Source organism: Corvus kubaryi, unplaced genomic scaffold (genome assembly GCF_017639235.1).
Source record: "Corvus kubaryi isolate FWS band 111438036 unplaced genomic scaffold, C.kubaryi_AGA036_p1.0 37308, whole genome shotgun sequence".
NCBI classification, from domain to species: Eukaryota; Metazoa; Chordata; class Aves; order Passeriformes; family Corvidae; genus Corvus; species Corvus kubaryi.
Genome location: NW_024581096.1, coordinates 22,794,705 through 22,821,872, shown reverse-complemented (window position 1 = coordinate 22,821,872; position 27,168 = coordinate 22,794,705). Strand labels below are relative to the sequence as shown.

Sequence of the window (27,168 nt, the reverse complement as noted above, 5' to 3'; positions counted from 1 at the left end):
TTCTGAGGAAGTATTTATAAAGTCTTCTGAACTGTTGGAAATGGTTGAGTAATTCCAAGAGGCCTTTTAAATGCTTCCTCCCATTGAAGCGGGATTTTGTGACCGCGATTCAAAGCCGTCCCTTACCTACCGCCCTTGCAGAACCTTTGTGCCAGACACGTGAGGAACCACAAGCTGGGTAAACTATTTACCATGCCAACAGGAGGCGGGAACGAGAAACTAAATTCGGGTTTTACCAAGTAAGGCCTTCTGACCACCTTCGCGCGTCCACTTCACTCCCCAAACCAGACCGGCTGTCCCGACCGGCTCTGAGGGGTGCGGAAGCGGAGGGTCGGGGAGGGCTGGGGAGGGCTGGGGCTGGGACACCTACGCAAACACCGGACAAGGCCGCCCCTGCCCGCCCGCCGGCCCAGCTGCCCTGCCGGGGAGTCCCCGGTCCTCCTTCCTCCACAGCTCCCAGCCAGAAATGGCTACCGAAGGCGCGGCACACATCCCCCTTTGCCCCCCACGAGCAGCTGCGACCGAGAACACCCCCAACGGCGCGTCCTCCCACCAACAGCTTATGCCCAACCCTCAGCCAGGCCGCGATCCGGCCCTTCCCGCACTCCCTCTCGCCACGCCCACGCCCACGCCCACGCCCACGCCCACGCCCACGCCCACGCCCCAGGAGCGGCCCGACTCAGGCACAAACTCTACCCCCACCCGCCCCGGGTGCAGCCGCTCCGCCTTTATCCCTTTCTCCCTCCCAGGGCCGTCGCAAAGCCCTCCCCCCCGCACTTCACTTCCGGGGCGGCCATTTTGGGCGGTCCGTGGCCGGTCGGTGCGGCGGGGGCGGGCTCGGCCCGGGCCGAGGGGCTGTGACAGGGGCTGTGACAGGGGCTGTGACAGGGGCTGTGACAGCGGCGGGGGGGACACCTGCTCCGGGCACTGTCGGGCGCCGCCGCAGCGGCAGAGCCGCCGTCCGGGGACCGCCGCGCCCGCCCGCCTGCCTGCCCCCGCCATGTCGGACTTTGACAGCAACCCCTTCGCCGACCCGGACCTCAACAACCCCTTCAAGGTGAGGGGGCGGCGGGCGGCCGTGAGGTTTCCTTGGTGTCGGTCTGCGCGGAGCCGCGGGCATCCCGCGGAAGGAAGGAAGGAAGGAAGGAAAGAAGGAAGGAAGGACGGAAAGGGGGGGAAGGGAATAAAGAAGGAAGGAGGGAAGGCAAGGGCCCCGTGGGAGCTGCGGGCCGGGGTCTCTACCCTCAGCGGGCCTTGGAGGCTCGGAGTGGGGGTGGGGGCAGGGCGCGGAGGATAAACAGCGTTTCACGACTTCAGGGTTCCATGTTTCCTTCTGTAGCTAAAATAATACAAGTTTTATTTCATTTGCGTTATTTCGATGGAAAAAAAAGAAAAGTTGGGGTTTTTTTTGGTTTTTTTGACCCTAGCTTTGTGCTAGGGGTAGCACTACTACTGTCTTTTTTATTTCGTCTGCTTGAGCCAAATAGTTGAGCTTAATGAATTAGTGAATTTAGCCTCTTTTTCTTCTGTAGCCTCCTCCCACCCCCTTCAAGCTTACTGGTTCCCTTACCTTATGTCTGAAGTAATCAGGGTACCAATAACTGGACAAGATTTCTGTGCTGCATCTCAAACTGCATTATTGTAATGTACTATAAAGCTTTTAGGTTTTGCACGGTTGACTTGTCATACAGCTGTGAATTCTTTCTTCACTGGCTTCAGCTGTCAAAACCAACTGACCTCCCTGGATGCTTCCACTCATGTTCTTTTCTTTCTTTTTTATTTGGATCTAGTTCAACTAACTTCTGAAGCTACCTACTTTCATAATATTACTGAACTTCTTGCAGACACTTCAAAGCACACCCAATAGTATATGGCAGCGAGTTTGGAATGTTAGCTGGAATAATTAAGCTTTTTAAAAATTGAGCTGCCACATTTCAAGCATACTTCTGTTCACATAGATGCTGGGAGCATAACGTTCCTCATGTTTGTTCATTAGAGTTTGTCTGAATCATTAGTTTAGTTTTTGTGGTCATAAAACATAGGTGATAGTATTCATTAGGCTAGAATTCCTTAGGCTAAGATCTGTTTTCACTTGTTGTACAGAATGCAATGACGTTCCAGATGAGCACAAGTCCTGGTGTCAGGTCTGCTGCCAACAATAGTTTGGGCTGGTACCAATCTCAGTGAGCACTGTTCTTTTTGGCACCAAGCACTGAAAAGGTGTCATTCTGGAATGTGTTTTCAGCAACAGAAATACGTTATGCTTCTCTTCCTACTTCCATACTTCTTGTAATAGTTAATCAAATAACATCTAGCAAAATCCAGGGCAGTGAGGGGTATTAGACGCAGTGTAGCTGCCTCTGCAGTGCTCATCAGACCATGTAACTGGTCCTGTGTAGTGTTGTGAGACCTAAACTAGGCACGTACCTGAATTATACTTCCAGTTTGAAGACATTGCTTCAAGTGCAAAAGCTTATTCCAGTTTCTTTTCAGAAAAAGACTTCTATTGTAACTGTTGGGCAGAATCCATGCTTTGCTTCTCATCTGCAGTGCATCATGATAAAAAGACTATAACAGCTTTTCTGTAACTTGAAGCTCTCTGTTTGGATTTCTTTATTTGCAGAAGATGATTCCAGAAAGCCGTGTACTTTTTCAGAGGCTTTTTTCCTTTCCTTCAGTCTTTGCTAACTTCTGTCACATTCTACTGCCCACAAAAGATAATCTTTGCATACCTTTATTACCTGTGCATTTAACTTGAAGGGGCAAAAGGTCTCATATATAACTGAAAGCTTGATGGCAAAACAGCTTTGAAATTAGTGGGTATTAATGCATGTATATATGTAAGTTTTGTCTGTGTGTTTTAAAATACTTTACGCATAGAACCAGTATTTCCAGATGGACTCTGACAGCCTAAATCATGTTGTCAAAACACTGTATCCTTATGTACTTGTATTTCTGTCTTTGCTTGATAATTTTATGTATGATGTGATTAGTTGTTTTCTTTGCTCTTGAAGCTACTTCCTGTGCTAATGTGAAATCACAAAGTAGTGTGGCAGAGAAGGCGTGGGAAGGCATCAGGTGGAAGAGTTGTTACCAAGGTCTAAAGATAGATCCTTTTTTTCTTAAATATTTTGGTTTTATTGACTATCTGTGATCTACATGGGAGGTTTCCTGTGACTGTTCTTACGCTTTTTAATAAAAAGATTAGAGCAGGGCTTCTTGCTTGATGTTAAATCAAATAAAAGTGTTCTCTGGAAAGAGAAAGGTAAAGCATAAACATGTACTGTGCTCAATATTTTGGGTAGTTAGTACTTTCAGAAGTCTAAAAGTAAATTATCTGCTGGAGAACCTGAAATTAGCTTACCTGGCTTGATCATGAAATGCTGTGGATTTTGAGACAAGCGGCTACCTAACGTTTGCGTTTTTGTTTTTTTTTTACTCTTTGTTGCTTTAAAAAAGCAACAAACTGGAACTGAATCCAGAGTCAGATATGCTTTTGAAGTCATAGTTTTCCTCTCTAAATAAATGTCTTCTGAATGCCATACCAACAAAGCCAAAAGATGGGGTTTTTTGAAAGACTAGAGGGTACTCAAACAAACATATAAGTGACATGCTAACATTTACAAGCTTTTGATCATGTTAAAGTTGTGCAGAAAAAAATGCACTCATGTACCATAACAATGAAGATGTGAGAATCCTGTTATATGTATATGTTATGATGTAGCAATAGTGTGAAGAAGTACACAGTTGGTGTAACCTCAGATATCATAATTGGAAGCAAGCTAGTAATGAAATCTATTTAATTTCATTTACTAAGAAGCACTTGTCATAGCCTGTGAGCGTGAATTCACACTTTGTCAAGTTCTCACTTACAAATGGTGCAGTCCCACAGCACCCAAAAAGGGTGAGCAGCACAGATGTGGTAGTGGTAACTGCATTCGGTGCTGGGCAAGTCTATAGAGAGGAGACAGATCTGAGCCCAAATTAGAAAGCCAAGTCAGAATCAGGATCATGTCCAGTGAAAGTAAACAGGGTCAGCCAGCAGTCCTCTGATGACCAGGTGAGGTGTTAGTAAGGAGTGGGGTCTGACCACTTATAAGGTGTTTGGGAACCTTTAGGATCCTGACAGTTTATCTTGAATAGGCTAAAGCAGCATGAAATAAATTTTGTATGACAAAACAAAGGCACATTTCTAATGTAGCTGTCACTTTGTGGTTTGTTGTTTTTTTTTTTTTTTAATGTCATAGGATAGTTGATAGTTGTAGTCTTCTGTCTAGGGAGGTGATACAGTTACAAAGGTTCTGAAATAGCAGTCTCAAAATTCAGTGTAAGTATCATTTACTCTGAAACAATCAGCAGTTCATCTACAATAAAAATTGTTGGTTCTGTGTTCTTGGTTTGATTTTTCTTTTTTCTTTTATAAGTGAACAATCCTACTACTCAGAGAAGTTTTTTTAGGTAGAGCTATGAATTTTATAGACCTTTGAATCTTGGCAGATAGGCAGCAGAAGGTTTGAAAACTGACTGTTAGTTATTGAAACATGAAACAGTTATTTTTTGGTTGCTGTAGAATGAGAACGACAAAGACTGAGTTGTGTGATGAAGTCTATTGGGCCAGTTCATCTGATATGCTTGCTCTGTGCAGATGCATGTATCTGGCACTATAGAAATTATGATAGGCCTGAAAACTAAGGTACATTTCTGTTCAAATGTGAATGGTGACCTTCAAGGAAAAGCCTAACCAGTATGAGATAGGAAGATTTTTTTCTGGGTCAGTTTTTGTGTGGGAGCGCACAATCAGAGAAAACCTCAAATGTATGTAATGCTAAGCATTTGAGTAGTTTCTTTGAGTGGCATTAGGTATCCAAACTGCGGTTACGTTTGAGTTGTTGCTCCAAAAAGACACATCTTACATAGTTCTGTTATGACTGACATTCTTGTTTGGATTGCTGAGATGCTCTAAGATACCTAAAAATGGCACTGAATTGCTCCCACTGAGGTCACAGGATTACTTGAGTCACTAGAGCTAAGTGCAGAAGTAATTCCAATTATAAATTGGGTATTACACTTAATCTTGACTCATATGACCACAAATTAATCTTCTCTCTGGTTTGGCGGGAAATGCAACGTGGAGATTTGATACTGAAAGCAATGGTGCAAATGACTGTTACCTTCTATGGCAGCAGAATCTATACAATTTATACCTTGGTTGCTGAAGTGAAGCTAAAGTGATAGAAACTTACAGGAAGAAAGAGAAGTCCTGATTTTTTTTTTTTTTTTTTTTTTTTTTGAAGGATTGGGACACTTTATTGTATAAAGTGTTTGTGTAGCTTTAGAATGAAGAAGTTTTGTCTCATGCCTATGTGCATAACTGTGTTTTAATTCTTGTATCTGACTATAAAATATACTGATTTAAGTTGTCTGTCCTAAAGTTAGTAAAGGACATAAAATACTGATATTTTTTCTGACTTCTACTAGCTGGTTTCCCTTCATGTCTTCAAAAATTACGAACTCCCCTAAATCTTGCATAATTTAATGCTGAACATTGTGGTAGTGGGTTGTCCTTTAGCTGTTCTGCATGGTAGTTGGCTTTCAAGAGGACACTTCACCAGTGCTGTAACTGCACTGTAATCTATTAAAACTGCGAAGTGTTGTAGTCGTTATTCAGTATCTGTTATAACTGTGTTTTTCTCCCTAGATTTTCACTGAAGTGTTAGCACATATTGCATAGTGTTTTTATTGCACTGTATACTGTGCAAAGAGGAACATAACACACATATCAGAGCTGGGAAAGGAGAACAATTTGAGAACAGCTGTGAGATGGAGGTGGTAATTTTTTAGGCATCCAGTACTCCATTGCAAGATGAGGCTGGTGCAAACTTTAGGACAAATTTGACCTTGTCAGCCTCTGAAGTTCTTTTATGTTTCAGAGGTGGGGACCTTGTCTTCTCAGTAGCTTAGAACCCTTCACAGCACTGCTTTCATGTGATGGATATGACAGATAACAGGCACCACTCAAAAGCCAAGTATAAGAAATCCCAGTGGGCTACTTCTGCATTATTCAGTTTAATAATTGTGTTCTGGCAGAGTGGGAATGAAAACTATTTGAACATCATTTAATGACAGGATAGGAAAATGTCTGGTAAGTGATCAATATGTTAAACTTGAAAAACTTGGAATTATGAAAGAACTGTTTTGCGGCTACTAGGATATTTTTATTTTTTTATTATTATAAGTCCAGAAATAATTTTTTATAAATGTTTATTCAATGTTCATTTATTCAGTGTGTGGGTCTTGTGGGACTGAGAAACACTCCAGAACCTATTTATGAAAAGTGTGTTGGATAATTTTCTCTTTGGTTAAGAAATCAAAAAAGTCAGACCAGTAGTTTCAGGCATTTTGTGTTGCATTTTTGCTTAATTTTCTGACCCAGTGGTGTTATCTTAGGGAGTACTCCACAGAGAGCAGGAAGTACAACAGTTACTGTTACTATAACCTCCTCCCACCGCCAAAATGAAAATCCACAAAACTTCAGGATGAACTCTTACTTAAGCGTGTGCTATTATTTTGCTCCTATTTAGAAAAAGGCTATTATGAATTTGGTATAGGGAATAAGTTATAGTAATCAATGGAGAACTTAGCTGGAAATGGAAAAAAAATATCCTATTCATCTAGAAAAGCCTTTCAGTTCGAGTGGTAGGGTAAGAAATCCTAGTTGGTCAGGATTGATTTTGTTAGATTTGTGGAGCTAATCCCATGATTTTCCCCTTCATGGATTCGCCGGTCTGAATCCAGTCTTGGTAGACCTCTGGCTTCTGTAATACAGTCAGACTGTAAAGGAATGACACCTTTACTGAGAATATTGAGTAGTTGGGAGTGGTTGGGTTATGCCTCTTTTGCTTTCTGGGAGCTTCCTTCCAGCACAAAACGCAAAAGAAAAAATGTACAGCTAGGTGAAGGTGAGGTTATGAAACAGTAAATGCCGAAGAAGTTCCAAAGTGAAGACTGGTTGATGTCAGTGACTGGTGAAGCAGTAGGCAGCATAAAGCTTACGTGTGGGAATCTTGAAATAAAAGAGAAAAATTGTAGGGTGGCAGAACTAAAGGATAGCCAGTGACTGATGAGGGAGGTTATAGGATTGATACAGTGAATTAATATAACGATACTTTATTTTAGGAGCTTTTGTGTTGAGGAGAACTGTTTTCTTGGTTTGCAACTATTCTAGGCATTGAAAGATCATTGTTAACATAGAGCTAAGGTAAAAAATTAAGATTTCTACAGTCTTCTTCTGTAGCTTATTTGTCTCTTAGCTGTACTTGGGGAGATGTGTAACTGATGAAGTGTTATCCATGTTTACTTCTTTTTATTTCATTCACTAAAAATAATTAGTTCTCTTCTTTTAAAATTCATTTTGATGTTCATAGTATATTGTTTCTCTTTAATCTTTTTATAACGAGGTAGACTTCTGTCTGCTTCCTCAGATATTTGGCACTGTCCTATGAATTCTGTGTAAATTTAAAAAAAAAAAGGCAAAAAGAAAAAAAAAAGAAAAATCGTCACATTTAAGCAGAGCATTTTAGTTTTATGCTTTTTTCTAATCAGCATGATTATTGTGTTCTTTTGGTGTACAATACTCCTGGTATCCAGTTCTTGGAAGATACTTGTCTTTCATTCTTGCCCTTGTCAGTGAGGATTAAAAATTTATCTTGCTATCCTATTCTTAGTAGTTACCTTTGTTCCTCCTGTTCTTTTCCTTGTAAATGTATTTTATGCATATTTCCCTGTTCCTCATTCCTACTATTTTTTTTGGTTCTGTTTAGCTTAAGTGATCTTTATTTGAAATTGTTTTCAATTGCTGATGTGTTGTAAAAACATTATAATCTCTATCCAAGTCAGTGTTCAGTGTTTATAAGCCCCGTTTCCTGACCTCTGCAATAAAATACTGCTTTTACTTCCCGGCTGGTCCTTGGGACTAAACTGAAAAAATGTTCTGTGCAGGAAATGCTTTTGTCTTCTTGGTAGAAGAGAGGGTATCCCACTAAGTGAAAAGTTTTTTCCGCAGTATGAATGACAATTTGGAGGGGCTGATTCCTAGTTCACTATATTCTCTTCACTGTAAAGAAATCAAAATCACAACTAAAAATGTAAACTTAGCTGATGGTCTTTTTTGGATTATTACTAGATTATGTATTCTATCAAAGTATTTTACTGATGGTGGAACAATTCTGGACCCATATGCAGTGAACAGTAATACCAAGCATTGTTACAGATTTATTTACTTCAGTCTTTTATTTGCTAGTGTCTTCTGTGTTAGTGGAACTGGTAGCTGATGACTAGTTTTGGTCTCCTAGACAACAATTTTATTTTTTAAATAGCTGCAGAAGCTCACATAGAATGGATTATTCTGCTCTGTTTTAAACATTCTCGTTTGTAGTTAATTGTGTTTGTACACCCTCTGTGATAACTGGGTATTCAGTTAATTTTATCTGAGTGATGTGAGCATAATTTGTTAGTTTGGCACAGAAGATGTTTTCAGTACTTCTGTAGGTGCCCTTACGAATGTGAAATATAAATGTGTTGTTTGTTCTGGGTGTGTTTTGTTAGTTTGTGTTACTGTTTGTTGGGATGTTTTTCCTGACTTTTCCATTTTTGGCATAAAAAGTAGGTTGCTGCTTGAACCTGTCTCGTAGGGATTAAAAAAAGTGTGCTTAATATTTGCTTTTGAGATGGACATTATAGGAGAAAGGCTGCAAGAAGCAGGTAAAATGAAAGATTTAGATGGAAAATGACTAACTTAAATTTTGCTACTTTCTTAAAACTTTGGTCTCCTAGACTATTTCAGATCTTGAAAATGTCATCTGAAATGATTGTGTGTGGCTTAAATGCACCAATAGCTACAGTGGCTGGATATGAAAAATAGTCTGTTTTTAATTCTGTTCTGTGGTTGTATGACTAATAGTTAAGTAAAAAGGTCAGAAGCTCCAGGTTTGAACTGGCAGGAGTTTAGGTGGGATAAGGCTGAGTGGAATATCAGATATGGAAAATAAATTACTACAGCATAGATTCACTTATTCCTGTGGAATATTGGTTTTTACTGTTTTTAACCATTAGAATATGCATGTCATGCAACACAGAAATTTGATAGCATTCATTTAAATGCCACTTCGTCTGAGTATGTCGTCCTGCACAACATTTATTATTTGTATTCATTATTCAAACCCTGAACAATTTTTAAATTTAATGTGTTTTTTTATTCTGCAGTAGTGAGTATGAGTGCTTCACGGTTTTCCTCACTGTGTTTAGATGAGTTGGCATTTGCTCCATTTTTAAAATGAGATGCAGTGAGTATAAGGTAAATGATTCAAAACAATTCTTTGTGTTTTGTGGGATGTGAGGTCTAATCTCTTCAGAAATATTGTAAGTAGTCTTTTGAAATATGAAGTGTAGCTCCTGTTGGCATCAGTCATTTGTGCACTGTAGGTGTTCAGAACAATTAGTATAGCACCTACACGTGGGCACCCTGACTGTGAAGAGCTGAGGATAGTTCTAGCAATGAATGAGTTATAGGAGAGATGCAAATTTCTAGGCTGGTATTTGCCTCCTTCAGCTGTGAGATTTCCTCTTTTCCAGTGATGACTGGTTTATTTTGAGTCTTTCTGTGTCACAAACTTCTGCTGTAGTCCAGACTGTGTAATTCAAGTTTTCTGAGTACAGAATTTGAGTGCTACTTGCAGTGGTGGTGTTCAATACAACTGTAATTTTCTTTCTTTACTAAGTAATGAAACTTTACTTGAATAGCACTGTTACTGAATGTCCTCTGGGTCATTCAGGTTTTTTTTAGAGCTGCTGCTACTTTAGCAAACAATAGTAGTATTTGGCAGAGGTGTAGCAATTGTTAATGCAAAATGGGAATGGACTTCAGATAGAGGGCTTCTTGCTTTAATCACTGTGTGTGTTTAAGTGTTCAACTTACTTTTGAGTGCTAAGACTGTTGCTCTATTACCCTTGGTTGTCTCAGCATATGTTTCTTTTCATTTTGAGTGTTAGAATGTCGCAGTAGATGTACAAAGAGATCTGAGGAGCTTTTTGGCCCTGGTCTTCTCTGAAACACTTTGAGGAAAAAAAGGCTTTCTTTCATCAGATACTTACTATTTATTAGAAACTGTTTATATATTTCTGAATATAGATTACTCTTCTGAATTTGACCACTGTTTCGTGCATTTCAGAAATGGCTGCTGTTCAGTGGGTCTTACGAGTCTGATATTGTAGTTATTCAAGTAATTGAATTTATTGTCTGCAAGTGCAATTGGGCTGAGTTATTTGGTTAGTAGTGCACTCTTCAAACACAACTTCAGTGTTGAAATACACTTTTTAAGCAGCTAATTCAACCTAAAATGCTAAGTGCTATTCAAGTAATAATAATTAGACCTGCTGTTTCACTGTGTGGCTGATGGTTAGTGATCACAAGTTGCTTATGTGTCTATACTTGAACATTTCTGTTTAAAAGAGGGAATTATATGAGAACATTTTTGAGAGGGGTATCATACTGAAAGCATGAACAAAGTGCTTTATGCTCTGCTAATTGACATTAACATGTAAAGACTGGAATAAGTGTACTAGGTCTGACTAGGATGGAGTTAATTTTTTTCGTAGCAGTCCTTATCTTGCTGTGTTTCAGATTTGTAACAAAAGCAGTGCTGGGAAGGCACCAGTGTGCTTGCACATTGCTGTGCAGTGCTTGCACAGCACCAAGACCACCTTTGTTTTCACACTCTTGCTTCCTCAGGGAATAGACTTGGGCAAGGGGCTGGGACGGGACACGGGCAGGACTGCTGACCCCAGCTGACCAGGGGGATCTTGCATGCTGTGTAACATTGTGCTTGGCAGCAGTGCTGGTGGTGGTGGTAGTGGGGGGGTCTGTTCCAAGCAACCATTGCTCAGAAACTGAATGGGCATGTGTCTATTGGTGGGAGGTGGTGAGCAATTGCCTTTGCATGACTTGGGGAGTTTTGTTGCCTTTTTTTTTTTTGCTTCTACCTTCCCCTCTCCCCTCCCACCTTTAAACTGTATTTTTTCGTAACAACCACAAGTTTTATTTGTTTTTTCCTTTTTAGTTCTCTCCCTCATCCCACTGCAGAGAGCAGTGAGTGAGCAACCAGTTTGGGGGCTTTGCTGCTGGCTACAATACACACACCACAATAAGATAAAAGTTTTCAGCTGTATACAGCTTTCTACTATTCTGGATATTGAATTATGAAATTGTCTTATTTGTATTAACTTTGTTTTAACTTCATCTTTTTTGATCTTGTACTGATGAATCTAGTAAACCAATGTGTAATTCAAATGATATATTTAATGATTCCCTTATTTTTTATGTACTTTTCTATTCAACATTTCAAGTAATTTTTCGTTGAATTTTGACAAGAAACACGCTCACCAGACCATGCTTTCCTTCTTTTTTGTCCCTCAGCTGCACGGTATTTTGTGATAGCCATTTAACCAAAGAAAATGGTAACAAGGAATTAGTTTACCAGTTTATGCAAGACCTGATGATACTTTAGTTGTAACAGTGTATCGAGTCTAGGATGGTAACTACTGCAGACTTGTGAGGGAGACTGTCACCAGCATGGCTTTTTTGAAATACCTAATTAAAGTGTGAGTCAAATATAGGAAAGCTGATGTTGAATTGCATTTAACATTGTTTTGTATACATTTTTAGAAAGGGTGATTCTTGTTCAGTGACCATTAAAATACTGCTTTGCAACTAAATGTAAGCTTTAACAAAAACTGTTTTGTGACCAGAAGGGTGTTGTTTTAAGTATGCTTATGTACGTGAATTTGTTTTAAATATGCAACATATAATTAATTTTTGATGCAATGATTTTTCTTAAGCTTTTTTATAGCAAACTTTTAAAATTGCCTCTAATGAATAATTTTGTGGCTAGCTATTGGGAAAAACAGAGTTGTTCTCATTTGCTCTGTCCCTTAGGATTTTAGAGCTGATAGGTGTTCTAACCTGTTTTTTTCTAGCTGTAAATAAGTTGACTGCAGCCATGAAGAAAGTCATCTTCCTACATTGGCAGATAAAGCTTCTGCTAACAAGACTAACCTAATGCCATAATAGATGCTGATTCTAAGAAGGCAGATTTTGTGTTTAAATTTGGTTTTTTTTTAATTTAGCTTAATAATTTGTGTATTTACTTAAATGTAGATTAAGTCACTTATTGTATTTTTAAAAAATTTTGACATTTATGCAATAGAATCATAGAACAGCTTGGGTTGGAAGGGACCTTAAAGATTATCTAGTTCTGTCCCCCCTGCCGTAGGCAGGGACACCTTCCACTAGACCAGGTTGCCCAGAGCTCTGTCCAGCCTGGCCTTGAACATTTCCAGGGATGGGATATCCACAACTTCCTTGGGCAACCTGTTCCAGTGTCTCACCACCCTCACAGTAAGGAATTCCTTCCTAATATCTAACCTAAACCTACTCTCTTTCAGTTTGAATCCACGCCCCTTGTCCTGTCATTGCATGCTCTTGTAAAAAGTCTCTCTCCATCTTTCTTGTAGGCCCCTTCAGGTACTGGAAGGCCACAATTAGGTCATCCTTAAGCCTTCTGTTTTCCATGCTGAAAAAATCCAATTCTCTCAGCCTGTCTTCATAGGAGAGATGCTCCATCCCTCTGATCCTCTTGTTGACCTCCTCTGGACTCGCTCCAACATCTCCGTGTCCTTCCAGTGCTGGGACCCCAGAGCTGGATGCAGCACTGCAGGTGGGGTCCCAGCAGAGCAGAGCAGAGGGGCAGAATCCCCTCCCTGGCCCTGCTGGCCGCGCTGCTTTGGATGCAGCCCAGGACACGTTTGGCTCTCTGGGCTGTGAGTGCCCATGGCTGGGTCATGTCCAGCCTCTCAGCCACCAGCACCCCCAAGTCCTTCTGGGCAGGGCTGCTCTGATCTGTCCATCCCCCAGCCTGTGCTGATACCAGGGTTGCTCTGACCCAGGTGCAGCACCTTGCACTTGGCCTTGTTGAACCTCGTAAGATTCCCATGGGCTCTCTCCTAGAGCTTGTCCACATGCCTCTGGATGACATCCCATCCTTCAGCTGTGTCAACTGCACCACTCAGCTTGGGGTCATTTGCAAATTCACTGAGGGTGCACTCAATCTGTCTATGTTATTAATGAAGATATTAAATAACACTGGTCCCAATACAGATCCTTGAGAGACACTTGTCACTGATGTCTTGAATCACTTCCTGTCCCCCCACATGCCTTAGCACAGCCTCCAGGAGGATCTGTTCCATCATCTCCTAGGCACAGAGGTGAGACTGACAGGCCAGTAGTTCTCAGGGTTCTCCTTTCTACCCTTCTTAAAGATGGATACCATGTTTTCTATTTTCCAGTTGCCTGGGACTTGCCCTGAGTGCCATAACTTTTCAAATGTCATGGAGAGTGGATTGGCAACTCCATCAGCCAGTTCTCTCAAGACTCTCAGGTGCATCTTGTCAGGTCCCACAGACTTCGGTGAATTCAGGTTCCTCAGCTGGTCAAGAACCTAATCTTATCTCACAGTGGGTAGTACTTTGTTCTCCCGGTTCTCCTCCTGTTGTCCATCCACTTCAGAGGTATGGGAAGAGGGGCTGCCTTTGAAGACTGAGGCAAAAATATTGAGTACCTCAGCCTTCTCCTCCTTCATTGTTACCAGTTTGCCATTGTTACCGGCTGCATTATCAGAGGGTGAACTTCTTTGACCTTCCTTTTCTGCTTAACATACCTGTAGAACCCCTTCTTGTTATTCTTTGCATCCTGTGTAAAGTTTTAAATGTATCTGTCTTTAAAGGAAATATGAATGTAAATACATATATAAATGTATACACTTATTTTCTTCTCAGTCTTTATCAACTCTGGTTTGTTTTCTAATGTTGAACTTGGCTGTTGGAATTAAGAAAATATGTATATCTAAACATAACTGTTACAAAATATGTAAATAGTGTATTTATAGCTCTCTTGTATTTGATGTATGTATAAAATATTGTACATTTGTACATTCATGTAACTATAAATGTAACTAGCAGTATTGAATAAATGGATTTATTAATTTTCGAGAAAGCCTTCCTTTTGTCCAGTGGTATATTCTGAAGATGCAAAAACTTTAAGGCACAGAAACAATGTGGTGGAACCAGCCATCACATGGAATAAGTACAGGTTTTTTTCAAGCTAAGGTGGTGTGGTCCATTTTGGTGGGCACTTCTGCTCTTCTGCAGAACAAAGCCTGCCTGTCTCTAGCACAGAGAAGTATTTCATTCCTGAAATAGTTTCTGAAGCTAAATTTCAAGCAGTCTTTCTTGCTGTATCATTAATTAAAGAAGAAAATAAACTTTTTCCTTAATTTTACTAATTCAGGTAGAAGCTAGATCAGAAGTGCTTTTGGCATTTTGGGACCCCATTTCTTCAGCTTCATTTTTATGAAATGTTTTTTGTGTTCCTGATGAGGTTGGATGTACTTCTGGGTAGGGAAATCCAAGGGTTAGAGAAAGCTCTTTTCTTCTGTTATACTTTTTGAGTGTCTAGGCGTGGAGTCCAGTCAACAGCATAGCAGGTTAGAGTTTTTTTCCCTTCTTTGATGAGAACTTTTTTCCTTATAAATCAAGTAGATGACAGATGGGGTTTCTGTTATACTGCGTTAATCTAGGTTTTTAAGAAGCTCAGAATGAAATGATGTTATTTTGGAGATAATGAGGTGGATGTTTACAGACTTCTTTAGTGAAAACAAACCTTTTTTACTTTGAAAGAAAATCTGAGTTTATATGATATAATGGTATGGGTGTTGACTTTTTGATTATATACATGTGCATAAATTTACGCAACTGTTTCCGCTTCTAGGATCCTTCTGTTACACAAGTGACAAGAAATGTTCCTCCAGGGCTTGATGAGTACAATCCGTTCTCTGATTCAAGAACAGTAAGCACATTTATTTCTTAATCATGCTGTTAATCTTTTTTAGTTTGTGAGGTTTTATTTTCACAGTTGGGACTGATGTTGTAAAATGTATGATGGGCTAGATACGGATGGTGGAAGATGCGTAAGAATAGATAGTTCCATTAGGTTTTTGGAGGATGCATTGGCACGGCTGATTTAAGAGAGCTTTGATTTGTTAAGGAAGAGTGGCCTTCTGAAAGGGGACCAAAACAGAACTGAGTTTTTTCCCTGTTAATAAGCCTACTGATAGTCTGTCCTTACAGTTTTCTGCTTTTCACTGGCTTTGAAGCTTATGAGTGTGGCACACTTCCCCATCAGGGTTTTGATTTTGATTTCTGTTTCACTTAATGAAAATGTTGCTCAGAATTGAGGAAACATGGTGTTTCCATAACAGTCTACAGGCTTTGAATAGTGGTGCAGTAGTGAAAGGAAAAATTTATGTCAAATAAATATGTTTTATGTTTCTGATTTGTATGATTTCAACATACCTTGTGCTTTTCTGTTGTGGTGAGGAACACAAGAAATGGGATACTAAATTCCTACTGTAACTGCATTTTTCACTGGCTGCTTTTGATAGTGAAGGTCTTGTGCAAGATGAGCAAAATGTGTGGCTGGTTATTTTCTGTCAATACAATTTATAAACATTCAAATACTGCATTTTTAAAATGCAGTGTTATTTTTTATGATGAATCTGGTAGTACTGTTAGGGAGTATTCATATTTGAGTATTTGCAATGCCATGGATGGAGCGACACAATTCAGTCGTGAGAGAGAAGGAGCTCTATGTTCATTGATATAAACCAGCATTTTAACAAAGTTGCATAGCTGTTGCAATCTGGTTTAGACCCAGAAAAGCAAAGCAAGCTAAGTCTCTGTGCATAAACCGGAAAGAACTTAGAAGGTTCAAAAAATCCCCAGAAACGAGATTAAAACCAAATGATGTTAGATGTTGATGCCAAAAAATGGATGTATTTTATTTAATAGTAGAGAGGCAAAGAGAAGGAAAGAGAAAAGAGAGAAAGAAATAGAAAAAAAAAGTGTGTGGGGGGAGTGGGGGAACAGGGAGAGGTGACAGGGGTTAGGTGGAAGCAGATCACCCATCCGAGGGTCCCAACGATGTCTCGTTGCTCCCCTCCATCTGGTCTGCTGGTGGTGAGGGTCCCCCATCGCTGCCGTGGCCACGCCGCTACATGCTGCCACACCACGCTGCCACAGCACACCACACCACCACACGACACACCGCCACACGCCAAAGAGTGCAGAATTCCGTGGATTAATAAACACTTTGGGCCAGGTGGGAACGCCCATGTGATTCTCTTGCAGGGGCTGGCTTGACACTGTCCCTTGCAACACTGAGGGTCTGTTGCATCATCTCTGGTGCTCTGGGGCAGGGTCTGGGGACCCCTTTGAGGGGGACCCCTGTGATGGGCCAACAAAAGATAAATTCAGGGAATGGTGTAAATGTCAAATTAAATATCCTTGGCTGATCCTCAGTGGTTTTGTCTCTAGCTCCAACAGTCACCATGGAGATTATACTATGTCTTTTCCTCATGTTTCTGAAAAACAGCAATGGAGATTATACAATTAGTATTTCTGCTTCATCATTTAATGAAACCATGTTAAAGAAAGCTTTTAATCTCTTCCTGCTTCTAAGTCTTGAACTTCTCTGGGCACTCTATGTATATAGATATGCCTGTATACCCATATATACCTATACACAATAATGCATATAGCAACCAATTTCAAATTGCTGCATTAAAAAAAATTGGAAAAATTCATTAGGGCAGTTGGGTTTTCAGTCATTGTTTCAAGAGATGTATTTCAATGGACTTTTTTTTTTTCAGCAAATTCCTGGGTGGCTCCCTATCCTTCCATCTTGTATCTAAACACAGTAGAAAAACACAGAAGTCTGTAGGAAACCAAAGTGATCATCCACTCCTGGCTTCTTTTGGAAGTTTTAACCTGCCCCCAGTAAATAAGCTTCACCCATATGAGGAAATCAATTCAAGAGAGAATGTCTTTTGAACACTTATCTCCAGTCAGCTGCTGAAAACAAGTTTAGTTAGATGAAATTTTTAAACTGTATTCTGATTATTTTTAAATTGATTATTACTGAAGCCTTAGGCTGCAAACTGCTGACTTTCACCTTGAAAAGTTGAGCTAATCTTGAACTGTTACTTAATTTTGTGAAGGAAACCTCTAAGACAAGTGCAGACTGAAAGATTAAGAAGCTGCCGCTGTCAACAGAAGCGTCAATATATCCAGATAAAAACAGCTACAGATAAAGAATTCTATTAAGAACTAGTAGGCCCCAGATCAAAAATTGTATGGGACCAAAAGGCATATGCAGGGCACATAAAGATCACATGGAGAATGAGTTCATAGGTTGTAAAGCTATAAAAGCCCAGGGATTTCTTTTTTCTAGGTGTCTCTCAGCTCAAGCTGTCCTTACTGTGGTACCTGCCTGAAATCAAACATGGACTCTGCTGTGGGAAAACTAGGGTGAAGAAGTTTCTTTAACAAAAATTCTTCTCTTTAAGAGAGGTCTCAGTGATTTACTTTGTCTCTCAGTGCTGCTGTGACAGCAAGGCATGAATTAGAAAGATCAATCCCAGAAGTACCATCCGGGGTTGAAACAAAAAGGGTTATTGTACAGTGGGGTTGGTTGAATTTCAAGATACCGTATATTCATGTCAACGAGCAGTCAGAGACTATGGATCTATGAAGTAAAGTTCCTGTAAAAACAAATACAGCTGATGTACTTGCCTTGTCAAAATGTGGTGAGACAGCATGATACGGCTTTATCCATTCACAGGAGGTTATTGCAGTCCTCATAATACAAGTGTAGGTAATTAGCGTTAAGATTTGTACCCTTAAAAAGACAGAATTGCTGACCACCTGTCTTGTTGTGAATGACTTGTCAATCCCATGCAGGCTGTGAGCCACTCATCCCTACCCAAGTCCCTAAGACACCAATAGCACCTGGACAGGCAACCAACAGCACATGAACAGATAGGTATGACAAAATATGCCAGGTCTAGCTTGCAAGGAATCTTGGGAGGTCATCTTTTTCAATCTCCTGGAACAGAAGTTGGTATCTTAAGTCTTACTGCTCAGCATGTTTTCCTGGGGAGTCTTGAGTTTTCCCCCACAGTATTTAATTGCTTCACTGTGTTCTAGGAAGTAACAGGCAGCATCATTCTTTCCCAACTATTCCATGTATATACTGATCTATAAAGGAATAAAAGTGTGTTTCATTTTGCATACTTAGTAAATTCTATATTAACTAAGGCAGAATTCTAAAACTTCATCCTGAAATGTAAGTCAGACTTTGCTCATTTCTGGAAATACTCAAGATCAGGTTGGACAGGGCTCTGAGCAGCCTGATCTAGTTCAAGATGTCCCTGCTCATTGCAGCAGGGTTGGACTGGATGACCTTTTAAAGGTCTTTTCCAATTCAAACAAGAATATAATTCTATGGAGTATGAAATGAGAAATACAAGAAATTTTACAGGATGACTGTGGCTTTTTTCTGAGGTAAGAAACATGGATCAAGTATTGTTTTTAAATTGTCATTATGCCTGACATGAGACCAAGTCTTCCAGGTTCCAGAAGGATGGAAGGGTTGGACTGTCAAGTCAAGGAGTCATAGGATGGTTGGTGTTGGTAAAGGTTGCTTAGTTCCAGACCTCTGCTGTGGGCAGAGACACTTTCCACTGGACCAGATTGTTCAAAGCCCCATCCAGTCTGGCCTTGAACACTTCCAGGAATGGGGCATCCATAACTTCTCCGGGCAATCTGTTCCTGTGCCTCAGTACCCTCATGATAAAGAACTTCTTCCTAATATCTAATCTAAACCTACTCTCTTTCAGTTTAAAGCTGTTCCCCCTTGTCCTGTCACTGCATGCCCTTGTCAAAAGTCCCTTTACCAGCTCTGTTGTCGGGTTCCTTCAGGTACTGCCAGGTGCTATAAGGTCTCCCCAGAGCCTTCTCTTCTCCAGGCTAAACAGTGCCAACTCTCTCAACCTGTCCTCACAGCAGAGGTGCTCCATTCCTCTGATCATCTTGGTGTCCTTCCTCTGGACTCACTATGTCCATGGTCTTCTTAGTCTGGGGGCCTCAGGACTGGGTGCAGTAATCCAGTTGGGGTGTCATGAGAGCAGAGGGGATGGGCAGAAATGCTTCCCCTGACATGGGCCGCTTCTGGGCAAGCTTCTTTTGATGCAGCCCTGGGTGTAAGCACAATGCTAGAACTTGAGAGTGTACTAATACAACTTCAGTACTTCTTACTTCTAGGAAAAGCCCAAACTGTGCAGCTGTGTTTTCCAGGGGTTTTTGTTGAGCATTATTTAGATAGCTAAATGATTTTCCAAGGCATTTGAATACTTCTGTTTGTTTCATTGTAAGTAGCTGGTATTTTTTTTGCTTCTCAGCTTTGATTAGGGTTATAAAAATAAGTAGTTTGACAGGAAGACTTAGAGCAAACTGAGTTTAAAAAGCATGATGGTAATTTTTTAAGAGCCATCTTTTAAGAGCTCAAGAGCAGGCAAATTCAAAGTATTGTAATTCAAGGAAATGGGGCAGAAGGCCAGCTTGGCTGAGCAGGAATCTTTTCCTAGAACTTAAATAAAAATGGGAGGTGTATGGACATTGAAAGCATAGACAGATGACACAGGAGGGCTGCAGAGGCTGGCTGCCACTGCAGGGAAGAGATTTGTGTGGTTAAAGCTTGATGAGCATCCAAGCTGGACAACACTGTGGTGGAAAACAAAATGGCTTTTTAAAAAGGTCAGCAGCAAAAGGATGTGCAGAGATAATGTTGGTCCATTACTTGATGAGGTCAGTCACCTCACAAATAGGCATGTGGACAGAGCAGAGATGTTTAGTGCCTGTTTTACCTCTAACACCAATGATGGGCCCAGGGCTGGTCCCCTGTAGTCCTGTGACTTCAAGGCTGTATAAACTCTGAAGGTGTTCCAAGATTTACTGCTCCAACTGAATGAAGTCAGTGAGGCCTGATGGAATTCATCCCAGTGTACTGAAAGAGCTGGTTGATGATATCATGGGTCTTCTCCATGTTATTTTTCAATGGTGTTGGTAGTCTGGAAAGGTACCAGTTGAGTGGAAGCTGGCAAATGTTGTCCCAGTTTTCAGCAAGACTTAGAAGGAAGGCTTTGGTAATTACAGGCCAGTAAGTTTCACTGCAGTGCCTGGTAAAATTAAGGTTATTCTGTGAGCAGGGGAAAAACACCTGAGAGACAATGCTGTCATAGCCAGCATTGGTCTGTGAGGGGAAAGTCCTGCTTAACCAACTTAAGTTTGGAGTTGGACTCCGTGATCCTTATAGGTCCCTTTCAACTTGAAATGCTCTATGACCACAATGCTTTCTTCACTAGGTTCTGCATCTATAGTAGATGATTTATAATACCTGTGCCTATTGTGCATTGTTGTGATCTTTGAATAGTAACCTGAAAAACCACATTAAAGCCATATTGAACTTCTACCATTTAAGATAGTTTTGATCAAGTACAACTTTTTTTACCTGTGCACACAGTATGAAGCTAAGTAAGTATGAAAACAAAGTAGTATGCAAAAACATGCGCTTCTTTTCTGTACTTAATGAAAGAAATACTACTGTATTTCAGGAACAGTCTGTATCCTCTGAATACAGTGGCTGAAATGCAACTTTTGCTGGGATTATATTCTTAACACATGTATCAACCTAGCAGAAATTCTGGAGTACCTAGCAAAAATTGGTAAAATAGTCAAGCAATAGATTATGGATTCTGAATTTGAAAGTTTAATATGGTACATTACTTCTTTAGTTAGCCAGGTGATGTAAGCCTTTGTTAAGTAGAAGGCTCTGGAAGACGTTATTAATAAATGACATTGTGTTTCAGAATATGAATAGATGACTGTTAAGTGCTGCAATTCTCTGAAACAGTAACTGTCTGTATTAACATTAACGTCTGAACAAAATTAAAATTCCATTTACTTCTACTGAATCCTAAAATTCCTTGAGTGTTTATTGAAAGTAGTGAAGGATAAGCTGCACCACAGAACTCAGCTGATGTCTTTTTTTTAAAGGTTGTAAATATTGCAAGCAGCATATCAAGTTGCCAGTTTCTATTAGCAGCACTTCCTTTAAAACAACTAGATGGTTCCTACAGATATAATGAAGTTTATTAGAATAGGAAAATGTTTCCTTATTACTGTCTTTTGTTTTCTTAGCCTCCTCCAGGAAATGTGAAAATGCCTAATGTACCCAGTACCCAGCCAGCAATAATGAAACCAACAGAAGAACCATCTTCCTACACACAAATAGCAAAGGTTTGTCTGCAACTTTTAGGCCCTAGGTTCCTCTTAGTTACAATTATTTAAATACACTTCTGGAACAATGTATTTTGTAAATAAGCATTGCTTTTCTAATTAAAATTAATACTGCCTTTAAGTAATTGGCTAATACATGAATGTGTGCTATATTGAGTCAGTCTTCATAACTGGAGATGCTTAATTAGAGTGAAAAGACTTGGAATATTTATGCCATATGCATACTTTTTATCAATCTCTGGTGATATTTGTTTTGTTCAGGAGCATGCCTTGGCCCAGGCAGAACTGCTAAAGCGTCAAGAAGAACTGGAAAGAAAAGCAGCTGAACTAGATCGCAGAGAAAGGGAAATGCAGAGTCTCAATCAGCAAGGGGGTACGCATGAAAACTATACTTTAAGTTTCAGAAATGTCAGTTTTTCTTAGAAACTTATAATTTTACAGTGACATTGTGAAGCCAATTGAAGAAGGATTTTTGTAATGACTTCAGGAAAAGGAAGTTCATCTCCCTTGAGAAAATGCATACAGTGAAATAAAACTGGGCTGTCCTTTCAGGTTTTCCCTGAAAAAAATTTAAATGTGGCTTCTGTAGCATATTACTCTCTTCTATTGGCTATTTTTGTTCTAGATTAGTATCTGAGTAATTCTACTGAATAGAAATGGAGCATTTTGAGATGAAGTAAAACTACCTAAAGTAACATCTCTTTGATTTCTCATCTGTCAGTATAGCTGTAGGAGAACTTCTCTAGTTGGAAACATTTTCATATTTTTGCTGTGTTACAAACGTAATATTCTACACAAATAGCAGAAAGATCTATTCTATTACTAATCTTTTATTAGTTTTTTGTATGCTACAAACTCTGTGCTCTGCAAAACAAACAGTTTTTTACAGCAGTTTCACAAATGTGAGAAAATTTATGTCGTCTTAACTGAAGATGCTTTGCTACAAGTACATCTGTGGGAATATTTGTTTTCAAAAGGAAGAACTTCAGACTGAAGTTCAGAAAAAAGTCCTGAAACCCAACAAAGCAAACCATCGTGTGCAAGGTTGACTTTATCTAGTCTTTTCATGGTTCTGTTTCATTTTCACACATGCTGGTCTTTTTTTGAATATGCAGTGTTACAATTCTAAATTGCATAATTGCTTAGTAATTCAAGTTGTCAGGGAATTTTGTAGAATAGAATAAAATACTTTCAATTGGAAGGGACCTACAATGAATCACAGAATAGTTAGAGTTGGAAGGGGACTCTGGAGATCTTCTTGTCCAGCCCCCTGCCAAGGCAGGGTCACCTGGAGCAGGTGATACAGGAATGCATCCAGGTGGGTTTAGAAGGTCTCCAGAGAGGGACAGTCCATGAAGCCTGTTCCAGTGCTCTGCCACCCTCAGTGTAAAGAAGTTCTTCATCATGTTGAGTGAAACTTCTTGTGTTTTAGTTTATTGCCATTGCTTCTTGTCCAGTATCTGGGCACCACTGAAAAGAATCTGGCACCAACCTCTTCGCACCCCCTTTGAGATATTTATATGCATTGATGAGATCCCCTCTCAGTCTTCTCTTCTCTAAACTAAACAGGCCCAGCTCTCTCAGTCTCTCCTCATAAGACATGCCGCAGACCCCTCATCATCTTTGTGACCCTTTGCTGGACACTCTCCAGAAGCTCCATTTCTCTCTTGTACTGAGGAGCCCAGAACTGGACACAGCACTCCAGATGTGGCCTCACCAGGGCCCAGTAGAGGTGGAGGATCAGCTCCTTTGACCTGCTGGCCACACTCTTCCCGACGCACCCCAGGATCCCGCTGGGCCTTGTGGCCACAAGGACACAATGCTGGCTCATTGTCACCTTGTGATCCCCCAGGACTCCCAGGTCCTTCTCTGCAGAGCTGCTCTTTAGTGGGGCAGCCTGTGCTGGTACTTGGGGTTATTCCTCCCTGGGGCAGGACCCTGCACTTCCCTTGTTGAACCTCACTGGGGTTCTCTCCATCCAGCTCTTCTGCCTACCATGGTCCAGCCGGAGGGCAGCAGAGCCTTCAGGTGTATCAGCCAGCCCCCCCAGTTTGTATCATCAGCAAACCTGCTGAGGGAACCTTGTATCCCTTCATCCAGGTCAGTGAGAAACAAGTAGAGTGAGACTGGACCCAGCATTGATCCCTGGGGAGCACCACTGACTGCAGGCCTCCAACTGGATTCTACTCCCCTGACCCTCTGAGCTCTGCCATTCAGCCAGTCCTTGATCTGACTCACTGTCCATTCATCTAAACCACATTTCCTGAGCTTACTTATGAGGATGTTATGGGACACGGTGTCCAAAGCCTTGCTGAAGTGGAGGCAGACAACATCCACTGCTCTCCCCTCATCGACCCATCCTGTCCTGCCATCACAGAAGGCTGTCAGATTGGTCAAGTATGATTTCTGCTTGGGAAAATGCTAACTGCTCCTGATGACCTTCTTTTTGTCTACATGCTTGGTGATGACTTCCAGAACGTTCTGTTTCATCACCTTTCCAGGGATGGAGGTGAGGCTGACTGGCCAGTAGTTCCCTGGATCCCCCTCCTTCTTGCCAGTTTTGAAGATGGGAGTAACATTGGCTTTCCTTCGGTCATTGGGCCCTGTTCCTGTTTTCTGTGATTTTTCAAAGCTGATGGACAGTGGCTCAGCTACAGCATCTGCCAGCTCCCTCAGCACCCATGGGTGCAACTCATCAGGGCCTGTGGATCTGTGGGTGTTAAGAAGTCTGCCTAGTTGATCTCTAGCCAAACCCTTTATGACTCGGGGGGAGTCTTCCTTTCTGCAGCCTTTCTCTCCTTGCCCCGAGGTCTGGGATTCCTTAGGACTGGCCACAGCAGTTAACACTGAAGGAAAGAAGGCATTCAGCAATTCTGCCTTCTGTGTCTTCCTTCACCAGGACACCCATCTGATTCAGCAGTGACCCCACATTTTCCCAAGTTTTCCGTTTGCTGCTAATGTTGTTGTAGAAGCCCTACTTGTTGTCCTTGATATCGTTTGACAGACTTAATTCCACGTGGGCCTTGGCCTTTCTTGTCGCATCCCTGCATACCCTGATGCTGTTGCTGTAGTCCTCTGATGTGACCTGTTCCTTTTCCCACGTCCCATAAATTTCTTCCTTGTGCTTGAAATTTACCAGAAGCTTCCTGCTTATCCATGCAAGTCTCCTTCCCCCTCTCCCTGATTTCTTGCTCATGGGAATACACTGGACTTGAGGAAGTGATGCTTGAATACTGACCAGCTTTCTTGGACCCGCTTCTCCTCTACAGCCCTAACCCATGAGATTCCTCTAAGCAGGTCTTTGAAGAGGCTGAAGTTAGCACTCTGGAAGTTTAGGGTTCTAGTCCTGCTTGCTGCTTTACTTCCTCTACACAGGATTTTGAGTTCCACCATCTCATGGTTGCTATAGCCAAGGCTGGCCCCAGCCTTCACATCTTCAACCAGTCCCTTCTGGTTTGATCGTCCAGCAGCACAACTGTCTTCATTGGCTCTTCTGCCATATGCATCAAAAAATTATCTTCAGTGATCTGCAGGAATTCCCTGGACCATGTGTGCTGGGCCATGTTGTCCTGCCAACAAATACCAGGGTTGTTGAAGTCCCCAGGAGAATCAGGGCCTGTGACCATAAGGCTATTCCCAGCTTTCCATAGAAAGCCTCATCAGCTTCCTCCTCCTCATCAGATGGCCTATAGTAAGCACCCACAACAGTATTACCCATATTAGCCTGTCCCCTAATTCTCACCCGTAAACTGTCAACTCATTTGTCTGCTCCTGATTAGAGCTTGATACATTCTAGTTGCTTTATCATATGAGGAGTAACTCCACCACCTTGCCTCTCTGACCTGTCCTTTCTAAAAAATTCATAGCCATGCATGACACTATTCCAGTCATGTGAGCTATCCTACCATATCTCTGTAATTGCAATGAGATGATGGCCTTGCAACTGCACATAGATTTCCAGTTCTTCTTGTTTATTCACCATGCTGCTGTGTGTTTGTGTACACGCACTTCAGAGAAGTTCCCTAGATGGAGTGTAAGAGGATTCATCATAACCATGAACACCCTTATTGTGGTTAGCCCTGTGATCCTCATCTTGAGAAGCAGTCAAGGAACATCTTTTGCTGCACTGGTTGACATGACCTACTCCCTAGAAGGAAGCAATGGAATGATCATGTCCACTTTGGACCCCACCCCTGAGTCCTGTAGTTTAAAGTCCGTCTCACCCAATTGGCCAGCATGCTGCCAAAGGTTCTCTTGCCCTTTTTAAAGCAGGTGGATTCCATTCCTCCCTAACAGGCTACAATCATTTAAGCACAAACCACTGTTAAAATTATAAGCCAAAACCTTGATGGCAGCCAGGAAGCCAGACGTTGATCTCCAGAGCGTGGCTGCTTCTGACCAGGAAGATAGATGAGAAATGATGTGGGCACCAGTGTTTGTCACTTGCCTTGCCAGGGCTTTATAGTCTTCCTTCATCCTAACTATTTTTTGGCTTGTGGCATCATTTGTACCCACATGAGAAAGTAGTAGCGGGTAGTAGTCCATGCTCTTGACAAGTTGGGGTATCCTCTAGGCAGCATCATAGATCTTAGTCCCTGGTAAGCAGCATACCTCTTGTGACTCTCGTTTGGTTTGGTAGATGGTGTCTCAGTGACCCTAAGGGAGGCACCCACTACAATTACTCAGTGTTTCTCTTTACAGTAATGACAATGTGCTGCTGGCCCAGATTCTCCTTGTTGGACTTGTTAATGGACATCTGAAGCCTTTAAAGCATCATATCTGTTTTGGTGTGGGTGTTTGGTGTGGTAGAGGTTGGACTTGAGCTCTCTTTTTGTGGGTCACCAGGATCCAAGGTGTCTCACACTCAGTGATACCCATTGTAGGTGTATGGTTCTGAAGCCGTGTCTCAGTCTCTGTTTCAGTCCCTCTAAACTGCACAGCCTGTTGCAATCTGTCCACCTTCTGCAACAGGTCATCAAACTACGCACATTTCGTTCATGTACAAGGCTTTTCTCCAGGAAAAGTATCTGTGCATCCATTGCAAGCCACCACCTGTACTCATGTCTCTTTCCTTACCAGTTCCCTCTGGGTGGATGTGTCAGTCAGGCTTCTCAGGAGCTGTTCTGAGTAGACACACTCGTTTTGGTTCTGACACAAGTGCCCACCACTATGGCAGAGACATAGAGCAGTTAGCACTTACTTGAGGCACAGACTTACCTGCAGATTGCAGCACCCTCCCTGCTTGCCCTGCTGCACAAACTGCTATGCCACATCTTTTTGATGCACCATGCCCTGGTCACTCATGCTCCCTAAAGCCAATTAAATCTCCCACACTGCTCCTGGTAATGCTCACTCCACTCCTGACTGGTTAGTGAGAGCTTCTGGGTCCTGACAGGGCTTTGGGCTGCTGCTCAGGTGTCCCTGAGCCCGAGAAATTTCTGGACAGCTTGATCTAATGCTCACCACCTGTCACGATCTCTGCTGTGGCTTGGCGGTGCTGGAGTGCGAGGTGCTGTGACCTTCCTAAAAGTGTCTCCAAGGTGAAGCTGCTCGGCAGGACCACCACACCCTCACACACGTGTGTACACGCAGACACACAGATAGCTCCCGAGAATGGGTCGACAGCAAAGAGGCAGGAAGGGTCTTCGTATAGAGTTCCATGGGAGGGGTTTATTGCAGTCATGCTTGTGAAGGGTTCCAGGGACGAAGAGAAAGAACAATGGAGGGTCCAGGTTTATATACAGGAGCTGATCGAGCATCAGGGACCAATGATCTGAGGGCACGGGGGCGGTACGCAGGCAGGGCTAGGGTAAGGGAGCCAGTAGGGAAACTCTGAGGGAGTGGCGATGGGGCAAGGGCCATGGG

At 41.7% G+C, this 27,168-nt stretch overlaps 1 protein-coding gene across 1 annotated transcript in view; it reads left to right on the top strand.

Annotated features, from left to right (window-relative positions):
- Positions 1-870: 870 nt before the first annotated feature.
- SCAMP1 (secretory carrier membrane protein 1) overlaps positions 871-27,168 on the top strand; it is a 42,134-nt gene continuing 15,836 nt past the window's right edge. Inside the window, exons 1-4 of the mRNA XM_042028870.1 lie at positions 871-1,057; positions 14,879-14,956; positions 21,205-21,303; positions 21,565-21,676. Coding sequence (XP_041884804.1) covers positions 1,001-1,057; positions 14,879-14,956; positions 21,205-21,303; positions 21,565-21,676 — 346 coding nt within the window. The 5' untranslated portion in view covers positions 871-1,000. The remainder of the gene's footprint in view (positions 1,058-14,878; positions 14,957-21,204; positions 21,304-21,564; positions 21,677-27,168) is intronic.